Below are 20,110 nucleotides of genomic sequence, written 5' to 3'. Positions count from 1 at the left end.
TCTGGGCAACGACGGATCGCATATATGACGGATCTGCCAGCTCTGAAAAAAAAAAAAAAATGAAAAAAAAAATAGAGCTAATAAATTCCTATCGCCGAGTGATGGAGCCGACGTAGCGCTGCAAGTCGTATAAAAATAGCACATACAATTATGTACACTGTACAGTACATAATACTTCATAATGACAATAAACGACAGTGTGGCCCTGTTATAATGCGATTGTTGAGGTCCATAAAATGTCATCGCGAAAAAAATCAGGGTCGTGCTAAATCGGGATTCAAGAAAATCGGCTTTCAAACTGAACCAATGTTTGCACGTTTACCTTCAAGCAAGTAAATTACCTTTGAATTGAAGAATTCCGCGAATAAATCGTTGTTACAGTCGAAATTAAAACACAAATTTCTTTTTGGTGAAGTTTCTCATGTTGTTAAAACAATCGCACCGTTCCGAAAATATATATCACAATTGACAGGAGCTCGTGTCTTCATTTATAAATTATAACATCGATGCAATGATTACGTATTTATAAAATCCAAACGCTATTTATTCATCTTTCTATAATCGATGCGAGAGGCGATTGTAAGCTGCTGCGAACAACACCGATGGCCGTCATGAACAGCACAAAGGTAAAATTAACGTGTCTTCCATCTCTCTTGGATGCGTGTTACAATTGCCGACAGTATTCAGTACAGTAACATGCTGTACAGGTTTGTATCCGAGGAGCAATAGGCTATACCATATAGCCTAGGTGTGTAGTTTGTGTAAGTACGGTGTTCGAAAACGAAAACAAAAAAAAAAATGATGTTCGCACAACGACGACGTCGCTTAACGACGCGTTTCTCAGAACGTAACCCCGTCGTTAAGTGGCACATGACTGTATATATATATATATATATATATATATATATATATATATATATATATATATATATATATATATATATATATATATATATATATATATATATATATATATATATATATATATATATATGTATATATGTATACACATATATATGTATACACATATATATGTATACACACATATATGTATACACATATATTTATACACATATATGTATACACATATATCATGATATCTCAAAAGGTGTGGATGGATTCTGACGAAACTTGGTGGACGAGTTGGGTAAGTGACAAGAACAAGCCGATTATATTTTGGAGGTCCAATTTCATATCCGTCTATCGGTGGGATACAAAAAGCAAACTGTTCAGCCTGTCAGAGAGATGCACTCTATCAAGTGATGCTCTAACTCTGTAAGAATTTACTGCAAAATAAAGTTGCAGGAATTAATTATCACCATAATATCATCCTCTCAGCTGTTGTCACATTCATGGCTAATCGTAACATGATCACATTTTCTTTGACATCAAGGAAACAGGATGATTTGGAGGCAAAGAGATAATCTTCAGAAAGGACATCAATATTCGTGAAAAGGCATGGAAGGCATGTCTGTGTTAGTTGGGGAGTGTCGTCAGGAGGGATGAGGGGAATGTAAGTTCGGAAGGGTTCTGATGTTAAGATATTTAACAGGAGGAAAAGGGCCAGATTAAAATTGAAATGAAAGGAGATAATGAGGAGGTTCATGAGAGAGGTGGTGGCAAGGTTCATGAGAGAGATGGTGGCAAGGTTAATGAGAGAGGTGTTCGAAGGGTCATGAGAGAGATGGTGGCAAGGTTTATGAGAGAGGTGGTGAAAGGGTCATGAGAGAGAGATGGTGGAAGGGTCATGAGAGAGATGGTGGAAGGGTCATGAGAGAGATGGTGGCAAGGGTCAGACAGAGATGGTGGAAGGGTCATGAGAGAGAGATAGTGGAAGGGTCATGAGAGATATGGTGGCAAGGTTCATGATAGAGATGGTGGGAGGGTCATGAGAGAGATGGTGGAAGGGTCATGACAGAGATGGTGAAAAGGGCTATGAGAGGTGGCATGCAGATAGAGAGGATGGTCATGAGAGAGGAATAGAGAGAGAAAATCTTTTGTGGCCAACCCCACAAGGTGGGATTAAATGGGTCCATTGAAGTGGTAGTAGTAGTACTAGTAGTTGTGGTGGTGGTAGTGGTGGTGGTGGTGGTGGTGGTGGTGGTGGTGGTGGTGAAGGTATCCCTCCAATGGAAAAGGTTACCGTTTAGCACCCTTCAGGAATCTTAAAGTGATGGGACTTCTCATCTTCGTTTTGGCATCACGAGGAACGTTCATTCTTTTCCATCTTGATAGGAGAAAGGTTTTCAGCATGCTAGTGAGAAAAATAAGGGAAAGTAAGAAAGAGATGTTACCCTGCACAACCAAGTCAACATTTAATATTCAATTATTTATTTTCAAGCAAAGTACTTCAACTGGTTATCGAGATAACCTCTTTTATACAAAGGTAAAGATGATTTTAATTGTTTTTTCTTTCGCACTTTGGTTTCCTTCGTCACCAATATGGGATGTTAACCAGCAACAGAGGTTATAAATAAACATCTAACACTTCGTACACTGAATCCTGTGTGGAGGCGGTTGTGGTGAATCGGCTTGCTATCTCATCGTAGAAGGCCAACTTGATTGGAGGCAACTTTAAAACATTCTGTAAGGCTCACACTCCAACCAATAGTGCCCACTACCTTCTTGGATCTGTATTTTACAACAGAGAAGGTGGAGAAAACTCTCCAACATCACTTCGACATCTGCAAGAGTTCCAGATGGAATTGGTACCGGTTTTCTAATTTCCTGCTCTGCTTCTCTTACTTCTCCCCTTTGTGTGTTCTCTTCAGCATATCCCTTTTCTTTGGCTGCCCAGAATTCTGTTAACATCACTTCTATTCACAAGGATACAGAAAAATATCCTCTCACCTACAGTACAGTAAACGTCCTGCAATCCAGAATTTCTGCCAACATCAACATCAAATTATTCCCTTTATAAAACGGCATGATCTCTTACCATCATGTTGATTGTGTCATACTCACTCCAATCAACGTCACCAAGATTTTCATAAGGGGGGGGGTGGGAGGAGCGAATCTAAAAGTGTAAACTGTTGACTATCTTTGGCTCACGTGTGAAAAGTACACCATGTAAAAGGGGTCTGGGGGCATTCCTCTCCCCATGGGAATATTTTTATTCTCGATTTTGGAGCATTTTGGAGCCTTGTTTGGGTTTAATTACTTCAGGAAAGATGAATGTTTTGTCGATCTTTTATTTTATTTCAGAAAAGGAAAAAGGAATTTCACTTGAATTTTCTTTCACCAACAAAAGGGGAGTGCGTTCACACCCCACGAATCCCCCCAGTCGATGCGCATGCACTCAATGTTGACATGCTGCTGCTTCTCTCTCAGCAATGGTTGGAGGCATAAAATCACAAATAAGAGCTCAGGACCACATTCCATCTTGGGCATTCATCACAGTCTGGTATCCTGCATTGCTTAATAAGCTCACTGCCAAGGGTATACAAGGCCAAATGCATAACTGAGTGACTTCCTCCAATTACACAATCAATGCATTGCTATCAATACAACCCTCTTCTCTGTTTTCACAGTGGAGGCTGCAGTACTCCCCTCCCCCCCACCCCCCAAGTCTTCAGCCAAGTCTTGATCTTTACATGCATGAGCGAGCTCTCCAAGCAGTACACTTCTCAGCCCATCTTTCGTGGGGAATGTCCTGTGACACATTCCTAGAAATGCACTTTATAATTTTTGTCATTTTTGAAAGATATTTTATTGATCACGACATACAGTATACTCCACATCATAACTTTGACAAGGTTCCATTATATTATGAAGATAATGGAAAATTATTTGGAATACCGGCTACCACCAAAGGTGAAGCTCTTTCCGATTAGAGTGTACATAATATAAGGTATATATATATATATATATATATATATATATATATATATATATATATATATATATATATATATATATATATATATATATATATATGTGTAATCTTAATATATAGATGTATAGAAGGATTGACAGACTAAGAGCTCTTTCACGATTCTGTGGGTGGTGATGCACAGCCATTCTTAGTTGCTGGAGGCCGTCTGGTTGATTCTCATAACGAGCGAGACTCTGACACACTAACTAGTTCCGCGACGCAGCCTGCAAGCCCATCGCTTGGTGTGGCCGGAGGACTAACTTCTTAGAGGGACGAGCATCTGCAAGCCGTGTGAGATGGAGCTGTATTTATTATTTAAAAAAAAAAACGCTTCTGCACACTGCCATTGAGGCTCGGTATGCAGGGCACCATCTGCAATTCCAAAAGGAGAGAAGTAATTACTCTTTTATGGAAAATGTTATCCTCAAAAATACACTGCAGTGAACACACAGTCATGTTAAAGGATCAGCCTTTAAAACAAGACTTAAATCTTCCTTATGCAGGGAGACAGACAAATCCACAGTGTTTTATATCAGGGTGGATACATATTGTTACGAATTCTGGCCCCTCCGTCGTGCGATCAGCCACGTAACTCGAATCGCGACGCGTCGCCCACCGGAACGGACAATTCAGTCGTGACCCTCCTGGAACTATCACCAAGGAGCTAGTCATGGGTGGGGGTTTAACCTCACCACAACCCAGTCCGCATTCCACCCGTGCGAAATAGGGTGAATCGCCGAAAGTCGATATACCTACGTACTCGCACGGGTAACCTACTGAGGGGTTGTACCACGCCACAGGTCGACTCTGGACACGAATCGCTTAAGCGGCTCATTCCATGCTACAGGGATAACTGAGCGGAGTTATCGTCGACCTTGACGGTTCAGATTAGGTACCGGGTGTTTTAAACCCACTATAAATCCCTTACGTGATGCAAGATGGAGATTCAAAAAGGAAAGGACGAAGCGAAACGGGGGAACAATTGGACAAGCACATTTAATGCGCGACACACGGAAGCACGTATTTCCAGTCAGCAACAATCATGCACGTATGTACAGGCAAATAGAAGCAAAAGTAATACGACCGACTAAAGCAATGCACAAGCACTTAATCAGTTTTACTTGGCGGACTGGCACCACAAACACACATACAAAAGCCCAAAGAAAAGAAGAACCTCCCTTGTTGCGGCCGGTGAACCGTCTCCGGCACTTTCCGTGTCCACTCTCGCAGGTCCACCTCAGGCCGCCTGCGGCGCCCTCCGTCCACGTCTCCCACCAATAGGCCTCGCCGGGCCACGAGCGCAGGAACGAACGAGGAGGAAGGGAACGCGAGTTGATTTGCGGATCAACCGTCACGAGGAGAGAGCATACGGGAGGACCAAAGAGATATCCAAGAGGAAGGAACGCATTCACCAAGGGGCGAAGAAGAGAAGAGAAGAGAAGACGGCGCGCCACGCCCGTGTCCGTCTTTTATGGAGCGGGGCTCCACCCTTTGCTCCGCCCCGTTTCGGGCTCCGCCTCCCTTCTGGGAGCCTACCAAAAAGGGGCGTTCCTCACTCCCGTCCGTGTCACACCGCGCGTCTACCAATCGGGAGCGAGCTGCCCCACCCCTCCCCTTCACACCAAGCGCGGGGAAAAATGGTGAGAAAAAAACCCCACAGGCTTCACAAGTGGTTTTGTTCTGCCAATCCTTTTCGGACGGTTTCCGTGGTGCGGAAACCGTCTTACCATGGTCCGCCGAGGATGGCGTTCGTAAGCGGGTGTAGTGGCGAAGATGGTGATGATTGTTGTGGGGGTGGTGTGAGCGTGGTGGGCGTTGTGGCGTAGTTGGTGGCGGTTGTTGTTTGCGTGGAGGTTTGTGGCAATGGTGGCTCAAAATAACGATAGATAAAGAAAAACGGCTAACTAAAGCGTCACAGCCCGAATGAATCACACATATTCCCTCTAAACAACGGGTGTGGGCTAACTACACATGAACTTATCGATATATCTCACCTGAGGAGCCTTTATGGTGTATTACGAATTTCCACAACCGTAACACTATATATATATACTGTTTATACTGTCTACACAAATCAAACATTGTCTCTGCTGTGATGAACACCAGTTAGTCGGTTTGCAGTCAGGAAGCTATATTATAGAAAGAGCCGTGTCTGTCTGTTTGTTTGTCGTGCCATAACTTGAGAAAGGAGAAACAAATTTCAATGAAGGCAATGATGGTGGATTCAGGGAACTCCCAGGAAGGTTTGCCGTGCAAAAAAAAAGAGAAACAAGTGAAGGTACATGTAAAGTACACTGCCCCCATGCCAAATAAATGAATAACAAATCTTCCAGTGTGCGACATTGCCGGGGCACCTTCGGTGCCCAGCATTGCTGCCGTGCAGTGCATCGAGACAGAATTGGGAGGAATCAGTGTACTTCTGAGGTGAATGTGTACAAATGATACTTACTCGGCGTGCAACACATGGAGACGGAATTGGGAAGGAGTGGTGTACAATAATTGATTAACTGCATAATTAAATAAATAAATAATAATCGTAAAATAATTAATTTCTTAATCAATTGGCTAATAGTATACCAAAACCACCACCGTTTCATCAGAATCTATAACTTTTTGAAAATTAAGTAATTAATCGGAAAATGAATAATGAATCGATTAATTGATTTATCAATAAATCAAAAATACCCTTTTCGCCAAATCACTTGGTCGCTGTCACGTCCAAATATCAGCTTCCAAGTTCAAGATATGCCTGAGATATTGCCAGGATGGGAAATAAAATAAATATATAATTAATCATTCGATAATAAAGAAGTAATTAATTAATTGATGAATCAAAAAATTTAAAAAAGTGTTTTTGCCCAAGAACATCTTCACTTTTGTCCCCAAATTTCAGCTTCCTTGCTCAAAGGATGGCTGCAATATCGCCCGGACAAACAAACAAGAAAGAAAACAAACAGAGTAAAAACTGAGTACTGCCTTCCTTCGGCACCTGGCGATGATGTCATGCATCTCCTGGATATGGAATTGGGAAGAAGAGGTGTACAAAGAATGAAGGAAAGTTTGTTTGTGTATAGGTACATGGGCACACGTGGAAAAACTACAAAAGCGAATTTGCGACGCTGGTTATCCCAGCCTGGAGCGAGATCTCCCAGGAATCCTTTTGTCTGCTTGTCATGCTTTTACTTGAGAACTAAATGAGCCATTTACGCAAGATTGTTACGCATCAGCGAAGTGATGGGTCTTATGTGCGAGAAATACATTAAGCGAAAGGAGCACACTGACCCTAGATGTGACATGACACAAGTTATGCCGACACAGCACCTCCAAACTAGGATAGTGTCCATGTGGCACTCAGGTCTTTGACTACTGTAATCTATGCATTTATGGTCATGAATAAATGAAAGTAGTGCCACCGATCCAGATTTCAGTCTTCGAAGACCTGAGTGCCAGATGGGGTGAATCATCATTGTGTGTGCCATCCTTTTGATGCATGTTAAACTTGGCGTCCCATCTCCCGACATGAGTTGGTGCACGTTAACGATCCCCTGCTGTCCTTCATGAAGAGTAGACAAGCCATCAGTGGCACAATGGCCAAATTACAAATTCCTGCTCAAACTTCTGCTGCAAAGGCAATGGAACACCACATATTATAACCCTTGCTCAGGAAGCTGCTTCAGTGGCACCGACACTCTGTGACAGAGGATGAGGATTACCACAAAGTTGAACAAACCATGTCAGCATTGTTAATCACAGTAGTCCATACTGAAAGCCTTCGAACAAAGGATGCAGTGCAAGGCAATAATTTAATTGAAGAAAACAGCTGGTTCGGGGAGGAATTTGGAATTTGGCCAGAGTGCCAGAGATAGCTCGCCTTCTCTTTGCGAAGGACACCATGGGATCTTTAACATCCACCACCAAATTCTGGCAGATGGGATTCCCATTTAACGTCCATTCAGGGGACGGCACACAAATTGATGAATCACCCTGCATGTGAAACACTGGGATGACAGTTTACTGTATCGTTGATTCAGGATTCAAACCCAGGCTAGACAGCTTCGATGTGAGTACGCGTGCCTCTAGAGTCTAGGACATCCTGCCCGGCCATTGAATACAATTGTATGACACATTGTTCCTAAAACCATGCTAAGTATGCCAGAGCAGTTTGCTATGGATAATACAAAACAAACAATAAACAAACAAACACTCAAATACCCGCTTGAACATACCTCTCAATCAGGAACAGATTTATGAAGTAATCTTCTTTGTTGGGTACAAATATCTCAACACTTGGTTCTGGAAAGCAAAAACAATGTCAATTCAACAATGTTTAAATGGTAGAATACAGCAGTTCAATTCAACACAGTGATGACCAGCATTGTTAATCTGACCAGGCCAATAGAAATCCACATCAGCTGTTGAGGGGGTTTCTACGTAAAGAGAGAGATATAGAGATATAGAGATATAGAGATATAGAGATATAGAGATATAGAGATATAGAGATATAGAGATATAGAGATATAGAGATATAGAGATATAGAGATATAGAGATATAGAGATATAGAGATATAGAGATATAGAGATATAGAGATAGAGAGATAGAGAGATAGAGAGATAGAGAGATAGAGAGATAGAGAGATAGAGAGATAGAGAGATAGAGAGATAGAGAGATAGAGAGATAGAGAGATAGAGAGATAGAGAGATAGAGAGATAGAGAGATAGAGAGATAGAGAGATAGAGAGATAGAGAGATAGAGAGATAGAGAGATAGAGAGATAGAGAGATAGAGAGATAGAGAGATAGAGAGATATAGAGATATAGAGATATAGAGATATAGAGATATAGAGATATAGAGATATAGAGATATAGAGATATAGAGATATAGAGATATAGAGATATAGAGATATAGAGATATAGAGATATAGAGATATAGAGATATAGAGATATAGAGATATAGAGATATAGAGATATAGAGATATAGAGATATAGAGATATAGAGATATAGAGATATAGAGATAGAGATAGAGATATAGAGATAGAGATATATATATATATATATATATATATATATATATATATATATATATATATATATATATATATATATATATATATATATATATATATATATATATATATATATATATATATATATATATATATAGAGAGATCAAGCAAAGAAGGAACTTGGGAATTCAGCAAATCCATACAATTCTATCCATTCAATCCAAAACTTCAATCCATTCATTCCAAAACTTCAATCCATCCATTTTTTTTTTAATCAAATCTCCATTCTTTTTTGACAACTTACCTTCCAGGCAACTTCTCCACAGGAGGAGGCCAGTAGGCCAATCAAAACATGCACTATGACTGGAAACCTATGGTTGTTTGTACTTGCTCAATCCTTTTAAATACTGAGAGTCAAGCAAGGAAACAGCATGTACTATTTTTAAAGTATTTGGTGTGACTCGACCAGGATTTGAACCACCAGTCTCCCCCACTCAAGGCAGACACACAAATAATTATGCCACCGAGTCTGGTAAACGTACAGAGGGGCCACCTGGATTTGGCCTGGAGACCTCTTCATTTGCATTCCAAATGCTCCACCATGTGGTGTACCCCCAAAATATTACAGGAGAAAATGGATTTCCCACGACAGATATTACGTAACAGGCTCTGAATCAAACAAAAAAATACACCAATTGTATGTATGCATGCATGTATGTATGAATGTATGAACGTATATACAGGTAGTGGACAAATGCATGCCAGGAAAATGCACCCCACAACATTACAGAACCACCAGAACCCTTCACTGTTGGAACAAAGCACTCAGGGTTGTAGAGTTGCTTAGGTTGGTGCCACATGTGCACTCGTCCATTTTTTGAGAGCATGGTGAAGCATGATTCATCTGACTATATCACATTTCTTCACTGCTTAGTAGTCCATTGCTGTGCTTGGTAGACCACTGGACTCACAAGCGTTCATTGCCAGGTTTGATGGGCGGTTTGTGCACTGCAACCCAACTATTGCGTCCCGCTCTGTGGAGTTCTCGGCGGACCATTTTTCAAACTGTCTGCTTGTGCCCAGGTTGAAATTTACAGTCAATTGATCTGCAGTTCCTAGTCTGCTTTGACTTGTACTTCAAATTAATGCACAGATATCACGATTCAGGAGTAAGCGCTTCTGCCCACTGTTGCTCTTTGCTGATGATATCTTTCCCTTGGAGTTCCATGCTGACATCACCTTCAAAACCGTTGATCATAAAACATTTTTTGTATACCTTGTCGAGGCTCGTATGAGAGCTAACACACAATGCACAGCAAGGGGGACATGAGACAAGAGGGGCGGAAGTGGGAAGGACAAAACAGTGGGGAACAGAGACATTAGGAGATCTGTGGAAGGGAGAGGGATGGGGCAGGGAACATGGGGAATAGAAGATGGACATTACAGGGACTTTCAGGAAGGAAAGCAGGGAATTTGAAGGATGGGTGGGCATGGGTGGATTATCGGGGGTAGAAAAGATCGAGGATTTGGATGGGCGATGATAAGAGGTGGTGGTGAACAGCTGTTTTGAAGGCCTGGAGGGAAGAATGGGATTGAATAGAGTGAGGGAGTTTATTCCAAAGGTGGGAAAAAAGAGGAATGAAAGAGTGAAGGTGAGCAGTGATTCGTGATTTTGGTAGTTTTACCAGAAGGGGTTGTTGGCGGACTTTGAGCGCCCTGCGCAAATGTGGTGGGAACAAATCGCAGAGAGCAGGGGGGGCGAGGTTGGAGAGGAGACGGTATTAGACAGAAAGACCACCGACCACCGTGCAGCGAGAGAGTGAGAGGCCCAAAGACTCAGCCTCATCGCGGGAGATGCCAATGATCTGAAATGCCTTGGTTTCCACTGCATGAAGCCGAGAAAGGTGGGAGGCAGGAGCACCAGCCCAGAGGGGAGAGGAGTGCTCCATCAGGCTGCGGACTAAAGCTTTGTAGGTGGTCAGGAGCTTAGGTGGGCTGAGGAAGGACTTTGCACAACGGAGGATTCCCTGTCGGCGACTGGCTTTGGAGGCGAGGTTTGAAATGCGGATCTCCCAGGAAAGGTCATGGCAGATAGCGAGACCCAGAAGCTTGAAAGAAAGGACTTCTTCCAGAGGAATGTTGAGAAAGTGGATGGGGGGGGGGGTTCAAAACGGTCCTTTCGGAGAGACATAGTGAGAGTGTGAGATTTGTCTGGATTGAAAGACATGTTCCACGTGTTGGACCAGTTTGTGATTTTACCCAGATCTGCAGTGAGCGAAGAAGCTGCTGCATGCCGGTCTGAGGGATGACAGATGGTACGCCAGAGGGTGGAGTCATCAGCAAAGAGATAAAGAGGATTTTCCAGAGAGTCAGAGAGCCGGATTGATGAAAACCAGAAAAAGGACAGGGCCCAGACGCTACCTTGAGGAACTCCAGCCTGGACAGGAAGAGGGGATGAAAGAACTCCATTTAGGGCCACACGTTGACTGTGACAGGAGAGGAAGTCTGCGAGCCATGAGTGGAGATGGCCTTGGATACCATAGGAAGAGAGTTTGGTGAGCAGGGCAGTAATGCGTGCAGATTTCCAAGCACATGGCAGATGATATTGGGCAAATGAGAGGGTAAATAGAACAGAGAGAGGGTGAGCAAGAGCAGAAGAGCAGATTTTTAGGACACGTGGGCTGATGCCGTCTGGACCGGAAGCAGACTCTGAGTTGAGGTTTGACAGCAAGCTCTCCACCTTGTCAGGAGAAAAGGACACAGAGTCCAGGGACAGTTGGGTGCGACTGGGTAAGTTGGATAGAGAAAGAGATAGGATTTGGACACAATATTTAGCTGCAAACACCGAGTTTAGACATTCAGCCTTTTCACGTGCGGCATCAGCAGTGCGGCCATTTTAGGTAAGGGACAGGATGGAGGGGGAACATACACCAGAAACAGATTTGATTAGACGCCACCAGGATGTTGAGGAGGGAGAGAGTTTTGATAGTCCGGACTTGAGCATGGAAAGATGTTGTTTTCTGGCTCCCTTGAGGATAGATACACACTTGTTCCGAGCTTTATGGAAGGAACTGAGATTACCCTCAGTTGTGTTTGCTTTCCATGAGGCAAAGGCAAGTTGTTTCAGGACAACTGCCACGCCACAAGCTTCAGTGAACCAAGGGCGGGAGGAAAGGTAGGACAACTGAAGACTAGAGGGGATAAATCTGTGCATGAGGGAGAGTAAGTTTCTTTGAAAGAATTCCCAGGATAAGTTAATGTTGGAGAAAGTAGCGATCGGAGACCAGTCTATAAGTTTGATGGCTGCTTGGAGACCCTGCCAGTCGGCTTGAGTGAAATGCCAGACTCGACGGCGGTGAGGTGGTTCTCTGATAATAGCCAGAGAGATGTCTACTTTAACAAGGACGTGGTCAGAAGAACCGATTGGAGCGGTGAAAGAACAGCAGATATTGTCAGGGAAATTTGTCAAAATCAGATCCAGAAGAGATGGAGTACCATTGGTTGAGATCCAGGTTGGGAAGTTGACCGATTGAGTCAGTCCCAATGAGTCACAGAAAGCTTTTGCTGAAGTGCCATGACAGGTGAGAGAGGTACCCACACCTCGCCATCTGGCATGATGACAATTGCAGTCACCACATATGAAGAAGAGAGAGTTTGGATGAAAAGGTAGAAGTTGGTCCATGTGTTCGGATAGTGAGGTGCAAATGGAGTCATCAGTGTTTGGTAGACAGCACAGTACACATATAGACAGGAAGTGGGAGTGGAGGGAAAGCTGTAGCCAGAGGTATTCTTGGGGGTGTGGGGAGTGAGAGCAATTCAGGGAGAGTGAGGAATAGAGTCTTTGATGAAGACAGCAACTCCTCTACGAGGACGAGGCTCAGGTCTATCATACCGGAGGAGGGAGTCACCAGGGAGAGATACTTGGGAGTCAGACACGTCTTGGGGGAGGAAAGTTTCTGTTCGGCAGATTATGTCTGGTTTGTCAGTGGCAACCTGTATGGAAATATCTGAAAGGTTTGAGCGAAGGCCCCAGATATTTTAGGTTCACACTGTTAATGAAGAGGGAGGGGAGGAGGCTTTGGGTGCAGGGGGTGGGAGGAGAGGGGGAGGGTATGACAAGGGACGATGGGGAGAGGTAAGGAGGGTTGCTGAAAGAGTGTGGGGGATTGCAGAATAGCCAGGGAAGGGACCGGATGAGGAGGAGAAAAGGCTCTGTGGTGCTGGGGGAGAGGAGGGACAAGAGAGGGGGAAGAAGGCGGTTGAGGATTTGAAGAGGTGGAGTGAAGAGATGGAGGTCAGAGGGCAGTGGAAGGAAGCAGCTTTGTGGATGAGAGGGTGGGGGCAACTTTGAGAAGGGTGAGTGAGGGTGGTGAATGGTGGGAGAAGGGTGAGTGGAGAGAGTTGAGGGAGAAAGGTGAGGGGGAGTTTTTGAGAGAGGTGGGAGGGAGGCTTGGAAGGAGAAGAGTGTGATGGTTGCTTTGAGAGGGAGGGGTGAGAGGGGTGAGTTGGCACTGAAAAAGGAAAAAAAGAATGGTTGATGGAAAGTGAACATTCATTGCAAACTGGGGTTTTTTTGAAAGTTTTAGGTCAGAGATGCGATTAAACAGATTTCTTGATGGATGCAATAAAGGCGAATTCAGAGAATGGAGAGAAGAAATGCTGTAACACTTGGATTTTTTAGGCAAGGTCTGAAGGAAAGGTCAAATTGAGAGCAGTCTGTTTAAATAGTAGAAGAGTAGTGCATTATGATGCAGTAAAGAGTACCACACGTGTGAAAGAGGAAGATGAAGCATGATAAGAGATCGTTTTTATTATTGGTTCACGAAAAAATGTTTTCACAAAAAAATAAGTCACCACTATATTCGTGATTTGTGTGGGTCTGTCTGTCTGTCTGTCTGTCTGTCTGTCCCGAGCATAGCTCCGTGGGTTTTGATCCGATCCTGATAAAATTTTGGTGGGAGGTTTATATCATGATCTAGTTGTGTTTTCCTGAGAATAGGCGTGATGCACCCATTATGGGCGGAGCCACGCCCAAAAAACATGTGTTTTTAGGAGGTAGCCGATTTCAATTTGCATCTTCTCCCAGGGGGTTTGTCGAATCTGACAGGGGTTTCGGTATTTGGTTAGCCCAATGGCACCTCCACGGAGCTCGATTTTTCATTTTCATCCCAAGGTCAAGGTCACAAGGTCATGAACTTCGAAAATTTCGAATTTTGACATAAAAATCATACAACCGCCCAAACTTTGAGAGCTCGGATGACAATATTTTTAATGCATAATCTTGAGGTCGTTCCCCACCTAAAGTCTTGAAACCATTTTGCTCTATCTCGAACACCTTGCCTGTGGCGCCCCCTTCAAGTTTGTTTTTAGGCTCATTTCATCAAAGTATGGACAATCCGAGGAGTGCGAAATGGCATCTAGCCTATATGATGTTATATTGTTCCTGGAATGTTCCAGAGGAAGTTTTGCACCAAAGGTCATAATTCTTGACCTTTGACCTTTAAAGTTCACAAAGGTCAAATTTTCAAAGTTGTGGGAATCGAACCGGGTTTTCGACCTTCTTCGACGAACTAACTCCAGTAAGCTATAGTACGTATCCTGCTTCCTTATTTTAATGTCCACAACATTGTTTTGTGACCTTTAAAGGTTATGCAAAGGTCAAATTTTGAAAGTTGTTGAACGAAACCGGGTTTTCGACATTTTGCAGCTAATAACCTGTCACTCGTACCACATCTTCTTGATCATTTTTATAACTTGGTCAAACGTTATCACATTGTCTCATCCTTGACTTCTGAAACAATCGACATCGTCAAATACCACTCGTGAACCATCGTCTTCAGACTTGTTATCATTATTGTTTCAGAGAGTTTTCATCAGATTAGGTCATGGAAGTGTTGCAGAAAAAATCGTGAGGTGAATGGTGAAATTGGATTGGTAAACGCAGGGGGTGTAAACAGATCACGTGGTTACGGGAGAAGCACTTGGCTATGGGAGGTGTGTAGTCAAAAGTGAAATTATTTATTTTAAATAAGGATTGCGTTACATTCGGAAAAGGGAAGGTTGAAGTAAAATCGTGGAAGTGTGTGGTGAATTTGGAACGGTAAAAGCAGTGTGAAACTGCTGGGTCAATGAAAAGTACCAGGAAGAGTAGAGAGAGAGAGACATGTGGTTACAGGAGGTGTAGATATCGAAAGGATACATGGAAGATTTTTTTTTATGTATTTTTGAAGAACAGGTAAGATTCGGGAATGGAAGGTTGTAGGAAAAAATTGTGAAGGTAATGGCGAGAGAGGGTCAGCTCAGGAGAATAAAGATGGTGTGCCAGCAGGAGGAAGAAGAAGAGGAAGAGAAGAAGAAGAATAAGGATCGAGACTCGTGAGTGTGCAAGGAGAAAGGTAGTTTTTTTGGGGGGGAGGGGGATTTAAGACAAGAAATAGAGTGTTTCGTTCGGAGGGATGGGGAACGTTGGGAAAGTGGGAAAGATAGAAATTGAAGGTAATGGGGAGAAAATACAAAGAGACACGATGTACACCAAGAGGAGGGATGGGTAGGCCTCAAGCACCCGGGAAGACAAGGTCGACGAAAACTCACAAAATAGTACGATTTTTGAAACAAACCCAAACTAGGAACACATAGTAACATGTAGGTGAGAAAATAATCAGTTAAAACGGGACAGATAATGACCGGAAACTTAACTTTGAGATCGTCAGCAGAGAGCCATGAAGGAGACCTGCCCACGCTCCAAGCCCAGAACCGGAAGTTGATCTGTCTTTGTCACTGAAGCCCCTGACAAACAATCACCCCTCTTTCAAAGTCACCGAGGTCTCCTGTTGCAGCCATGATTATAGGCAATTAGGCCTGTGCAGCATTTTTCTTCATGAACCGAAGTATGCTAGGATATTATTCACTTAATTAACAAATGGGCCACACCTATGTGGAAGCGGTCACTTTCAATATACTTGATGTCTCTCATTTACCCATGTGTTTCTATTTTTTGTCCACTATATGTATGTATGTATGTATGTATGTATGTATGTATGTATGTATGTATGTCTGAACCTTATAAAATCGAAAGCAGATGCCCAATTTCCCTCAAATATGCCTACGTGCTTGGGTTACCCAGAGTCAGGTCATGAAATAAACCCCCTCCCACCATCATGAAGGTGGGGAGACATGAAACCATCTTGCAATTTTCACCTGCATACATGGCATAGTGCAAGTGCTTTAACCACTGATTTCTGCTGGAGGGGGGAGGGGGTATTGAGGGTTGGAAATGACACCAATTCTGAAAAAAATCCTCTAAGTTATCAAGTATATCCATGGTTGTGTGCCTTTTTTTGGTACTTTTTTTAAAAATAAACTATCAATTCGATCAAAAAAAGTACATCCTGTGGTAATGTTAATTGCCTTGTGAAAATTATTGTACTTGTAAGAAAAGGCACCCATTGTCTGTATGTATTGTTTTGGATCTGGCCTGGGGGTGAAATGGGGCATAGTTTAGAATAATTATTTCACACTACATGTCAGATTAGGAATGATGGTATTCCTGTAATTAATGAAATGTGTCGACCATATATTTGGAAAAATCTAGCCCTTCTGCACAAGTGTCTGTATCTACGCTCCACCCTTCCCCCATTCTCTACATTATTGGACCTTCTGCTGTTGTCCTCAACTGGTCTTTATCTATGACTTTACAGCTAATCAGCATGGCTCACGAGTGTGATTTTCAGGTAAGCACAAGGACACGGGATGTGCCAGAGACATAACCATATCGATGGACATTGGGCACACTCAAGTTAAACGGACCGGCCACGGTGGAATTTCACCAGCTTACCCCGCCAATCAGAGCAGGCCATTGATTAGCACCTAACAGGTCACGTCGGCCAATGGGCACACGCCACAGGTAATCTGGCCCACCCCGCGGAACTTAATAATAGCCCGCACATTCCGATTGCACATGGGGCTCTTGCTTCTGGGTTCCATGAATGATGGATGACACAGATACCACAATCATGTGGATTGACGAAGTTCAAGTAAAACTCGGTAGTTTGGCACAGTTGTGTTGATATCAGCGATGAAGTTGTTGTCGTGAAAAATCGTCCTGAGCCATTATTCCATTACTGTGAAGATATCTAAATTGTTATCAAGAATCAGATCACAAATCGCTTGAACTTCCTTGTTCACAGATCAAGCACTCCAATGTGTACTCATGGATAAATCTGGGAATTTCATTTTACTTCTCGGTGTTCACACAATCGTTGTGATGAATCAAGTTTACTTTCACCTTTCCTTGCACTCATGTTTGCTTTGGCAAAGACTTGAGAAGCCTATTGTTGACTAAAAGTCTGTAAATTTCAACAATATCTTTCCTGCAAATGGTTTTGAAAACAACATCCATCATGCATTTCTCCTCAAACACAAAAAAAGTTTAAAAAACAAACAAACCTTTTCCGTAGATGTATTTTGAGAGGGTGAAACAGAGGCGAACACGAGGTGGAGGGAACCCATCGACCGAGAACCAATTCTGCAGAAACAAGTGTTGCACAAGCATGTAAGATGACCACACACCTTCCCCTTTCACCAAACTCCACAGTGATTCCACAAGTATCCAAAACGATTTGGATTTGATAACATGGTTATAACATAATACCTGAGGAGCTTTTGATGTGTCCATTAACAATGCAATTACAGCATGTGAATGTCTCGGAAGTTACTGATACAAAGAATGACATTATTCGCAAGTTACGACAATCCAAGAAAAGACAAAATTTCCCTTTTTCAAAATGTAAGGATATTTAATAGGATGCATCATTTTCCCCCTTGGTTTGAAAACTCCCTGTCCCTGGACCTTACAAACATTCCATTTTGAATAAAAATCAAATCTGTGAAGTTTTAGCTGATTTGGATGTTTATTGGGACTACTGTGGGTTTGAAATTTTCATTATTCCAAGTTCCAGATTTTACCAGATTTTGATGTTGAACCATTGACCAGGTTGGCACAGAAAGTATGATAAAGAATCCTGAAGCTAGAGAATTCTTGAAATCAATGAAGACTGATGGTGTTGCAACATTTGGTAGTCAAGATAATTTCAAGAATTTCAGCGCTTTGTCCATTGAAATATGAGGAAAGAGATACCTTATCTCCACAAGAGAAAATCTCAGAATGAGTGAATGAATGCAAATAACTTCGACAGCTGAGCTCACAGCATCCCACTGGACATATGTCGGAGCTGAGATGTGTTGATTAATTAAAAAAAAAATTAAAAGGTTGTGCAATGGTTTGCTTCATTTGATTTTTTTTCTTTTTCTTCAAATTTTCCAGAATTTTGAAGCCTTGGTGGTCCCCCTAAATTTGTTTCAATTTTGTTGAAATTTGTGCTTGAGTTAACCCTCAGGTAGTGCAACAAAATAAACCAAGGGACAAGATGATTGTCGAAACTTTTTGAAAAAAGGGGGAGAAGATGCACACTAATATTTAATCAATCGAGATGATAAATATTTTGAACTTGCAAATACCATCCATCGTTTCACTGATGGGAATATTGAGGAAGTACGGAGAGAGAAAGAGGGGGGAGAGAAAGAGGGGGGAGAGAAAGAGGGAGGAGAGAAAGAGGGGGGAGAGAAAGAGGGGTGGGAGAGATGGGTCACCACTCTGACACAGGATACTCAACTGAAGGTGACAGTGATTAGTAGTTTGTTCAGGGTGCCGGCAATAGCTCGCCTACACTTTGCGAATAATACCGTGGAATCTTTACCCTCCATGAACTAATGCTGGCAGACAGGAAGCCCAGTTTAACGTCCTTCCAATGGATGGCACACACATTGATGAATCACCCTGCCTACAAAATGCAACGATGAGAGTTTATAGCTGGGTCGAGATTCAAACCCAGACTAAACGCTTCAAGGTGAGTGTGCATAGCTCTCAGCTATCCTGCGAGAAACCAAGTGCACTGGGATGTTTGAAATTTCGGATTGAAATAATGTACACCAAAATTTCAGGGTGACATTGTCACGATACGTCAACATAAAGTAAACAAGATGAAATTGAATTGTAGTACAACCTCAATATTATAATAAACACATTCCAGAGAAGGCTCATGTCACGATTTCCTGAAAACAGAACTCCTACTTACAATCAATCCACCCTCGCACAAAAAAAGGAAAGGTCCTCTCATATTCAAGGCTCGGTGAGCACGATGACCAAAGCATCACCCACACGAGACACTGATGTTCACGCCGGATAAAATTACAGCAAAACTTTCAGAATTCACAACCAATTTCCACAAGTGCCGTTTACGTGACCACAGCACCTTGAGAAGCATGATGACAGGTGCTTTCACTGACTTGTGATTATATTATGGTGAAAAGTAAATCTGAGTTTCTGTTCCCCTCGTTATCGAGATTTCATCAGAATTTTTACCACCGATTACCAGTGAATTGTAAGAATTCCTGCTCGAATACCGACTTTCCGAAAATTTTAGCCGAGTCAATGCCTTCAGAATTTCAGAATAATTTATACATGAAGCGCAAAGGTAGGGGGACCTGTTGATAAAATATAATGTGCCGAGTATGCCAGGTATTGTGATAATAAATCAAACACGCAATGCTAAAATAAGGCACTCGAGGTTACATCGTATTAACATTAGCACTCGAGGTTACGTCGTAAATTATCGATGCCATATGTTAATCATATCCTTGTGAGAACACAATAGGACAGCCATTCGACTCACGTTTACAATCCCTTCCTGGAACATCATGTCAATGAAAACTTCATCAGTGTTCTCCAGTTCGCTGAGGACAGACATGTGACAATGCATTAAACACACCATCCACTTGCTGTGATTATTACCAACATTCAAAATATGTATGCACAGTCAACATCTTCGTGTACCTGATGGTGATATTGCCATTCCAGTATTTCTCCGTCACTTTCTTCAAATCATGTACGAGTTGAGGGTGCTTGCGTATTTTTGGTTGACGTATAATTACCTGCAAAGTGGTAAAGACTTTATTACGTATAAAGAAGTGGAAAAGTGGTGACGAATTTGATGTTTTTCACTTGCAAATGACAAAAAAAAATCTCATATCTTACCAATTTCTGCTTTTTCAGAGTCGACTTCTCTGCTCGTGGTACATTTTGAAATGCCAAAAGAGAATGCTCTGAAGAGTGAAAAACTCAACTTAGAATTCAAAATCATTATGTAATACAACATGACAAAGCTTAATACAAAAT

At 42.4% G+C, this 20,110-nt stretch overlaps 1 protein-coding gene across 2 annotated transcripts in view; it reads right to left on the bottom strand.

The window, feature by feature from the left end:
* The window catches only part of LOC147010452 (uncharacterized), a 108,187-nt gene that overhangs the window by 39,513 nt on the left and 48,564 nt on the right, over positions 1 to 20,110 (bottom strand). For both annotated transcript variants that reach the window (XM_085860123.1, XM_085860124.1), the window contains exons 12-17: positions 19,970 to 20,037; positions 19,769 to 19,866; positions 19,608 to 19,668; positions 17,323 to 17,401; positions 8,101 to 8,167; positions 2,144 to 2,254 (exon numbers count right to left, since the gene is read on the bottom strand). In XM_085860123.1, coding sequence (XP_085716249.1) covers positions 2,144 to 2,254; positions 8,101 to 8,167; positions 17,323 to 17,401; positions 19,608 to 19,668; positions 19,769 to 19,866; positions 19,970 to 20,037 — 484 coding nt within the window. The remainder of the gene's footprint in view (positions 1 to 2,143; positions 2,255 to 8,100; positions 8,168 to 17,322; positions 17,402 to 19,607; positions 19,669 to 19,768; positions 19,867 to 19,969; positions 20,038 to 20,110) is intronic.

This window comes from Eptatretus burgeri, chromosome 16 (assembly GCF_056783735.1).
Source record: "Eptatretus burgeri isolate ZD-2024b chromosome 16, Ebu_testis_v1, whole genome shotgun sequence".
Taxonomy (NCBI): domain Eukaryota; kingdom Metazoa; phylum Chordata; class Myxini; order Myxiniformes; family Myxinidae; genus Eptatretus; species Eptatretus burgeri.
This window is presented reverse-complemented; position numbering and strand designations above follow the sequence as displayed.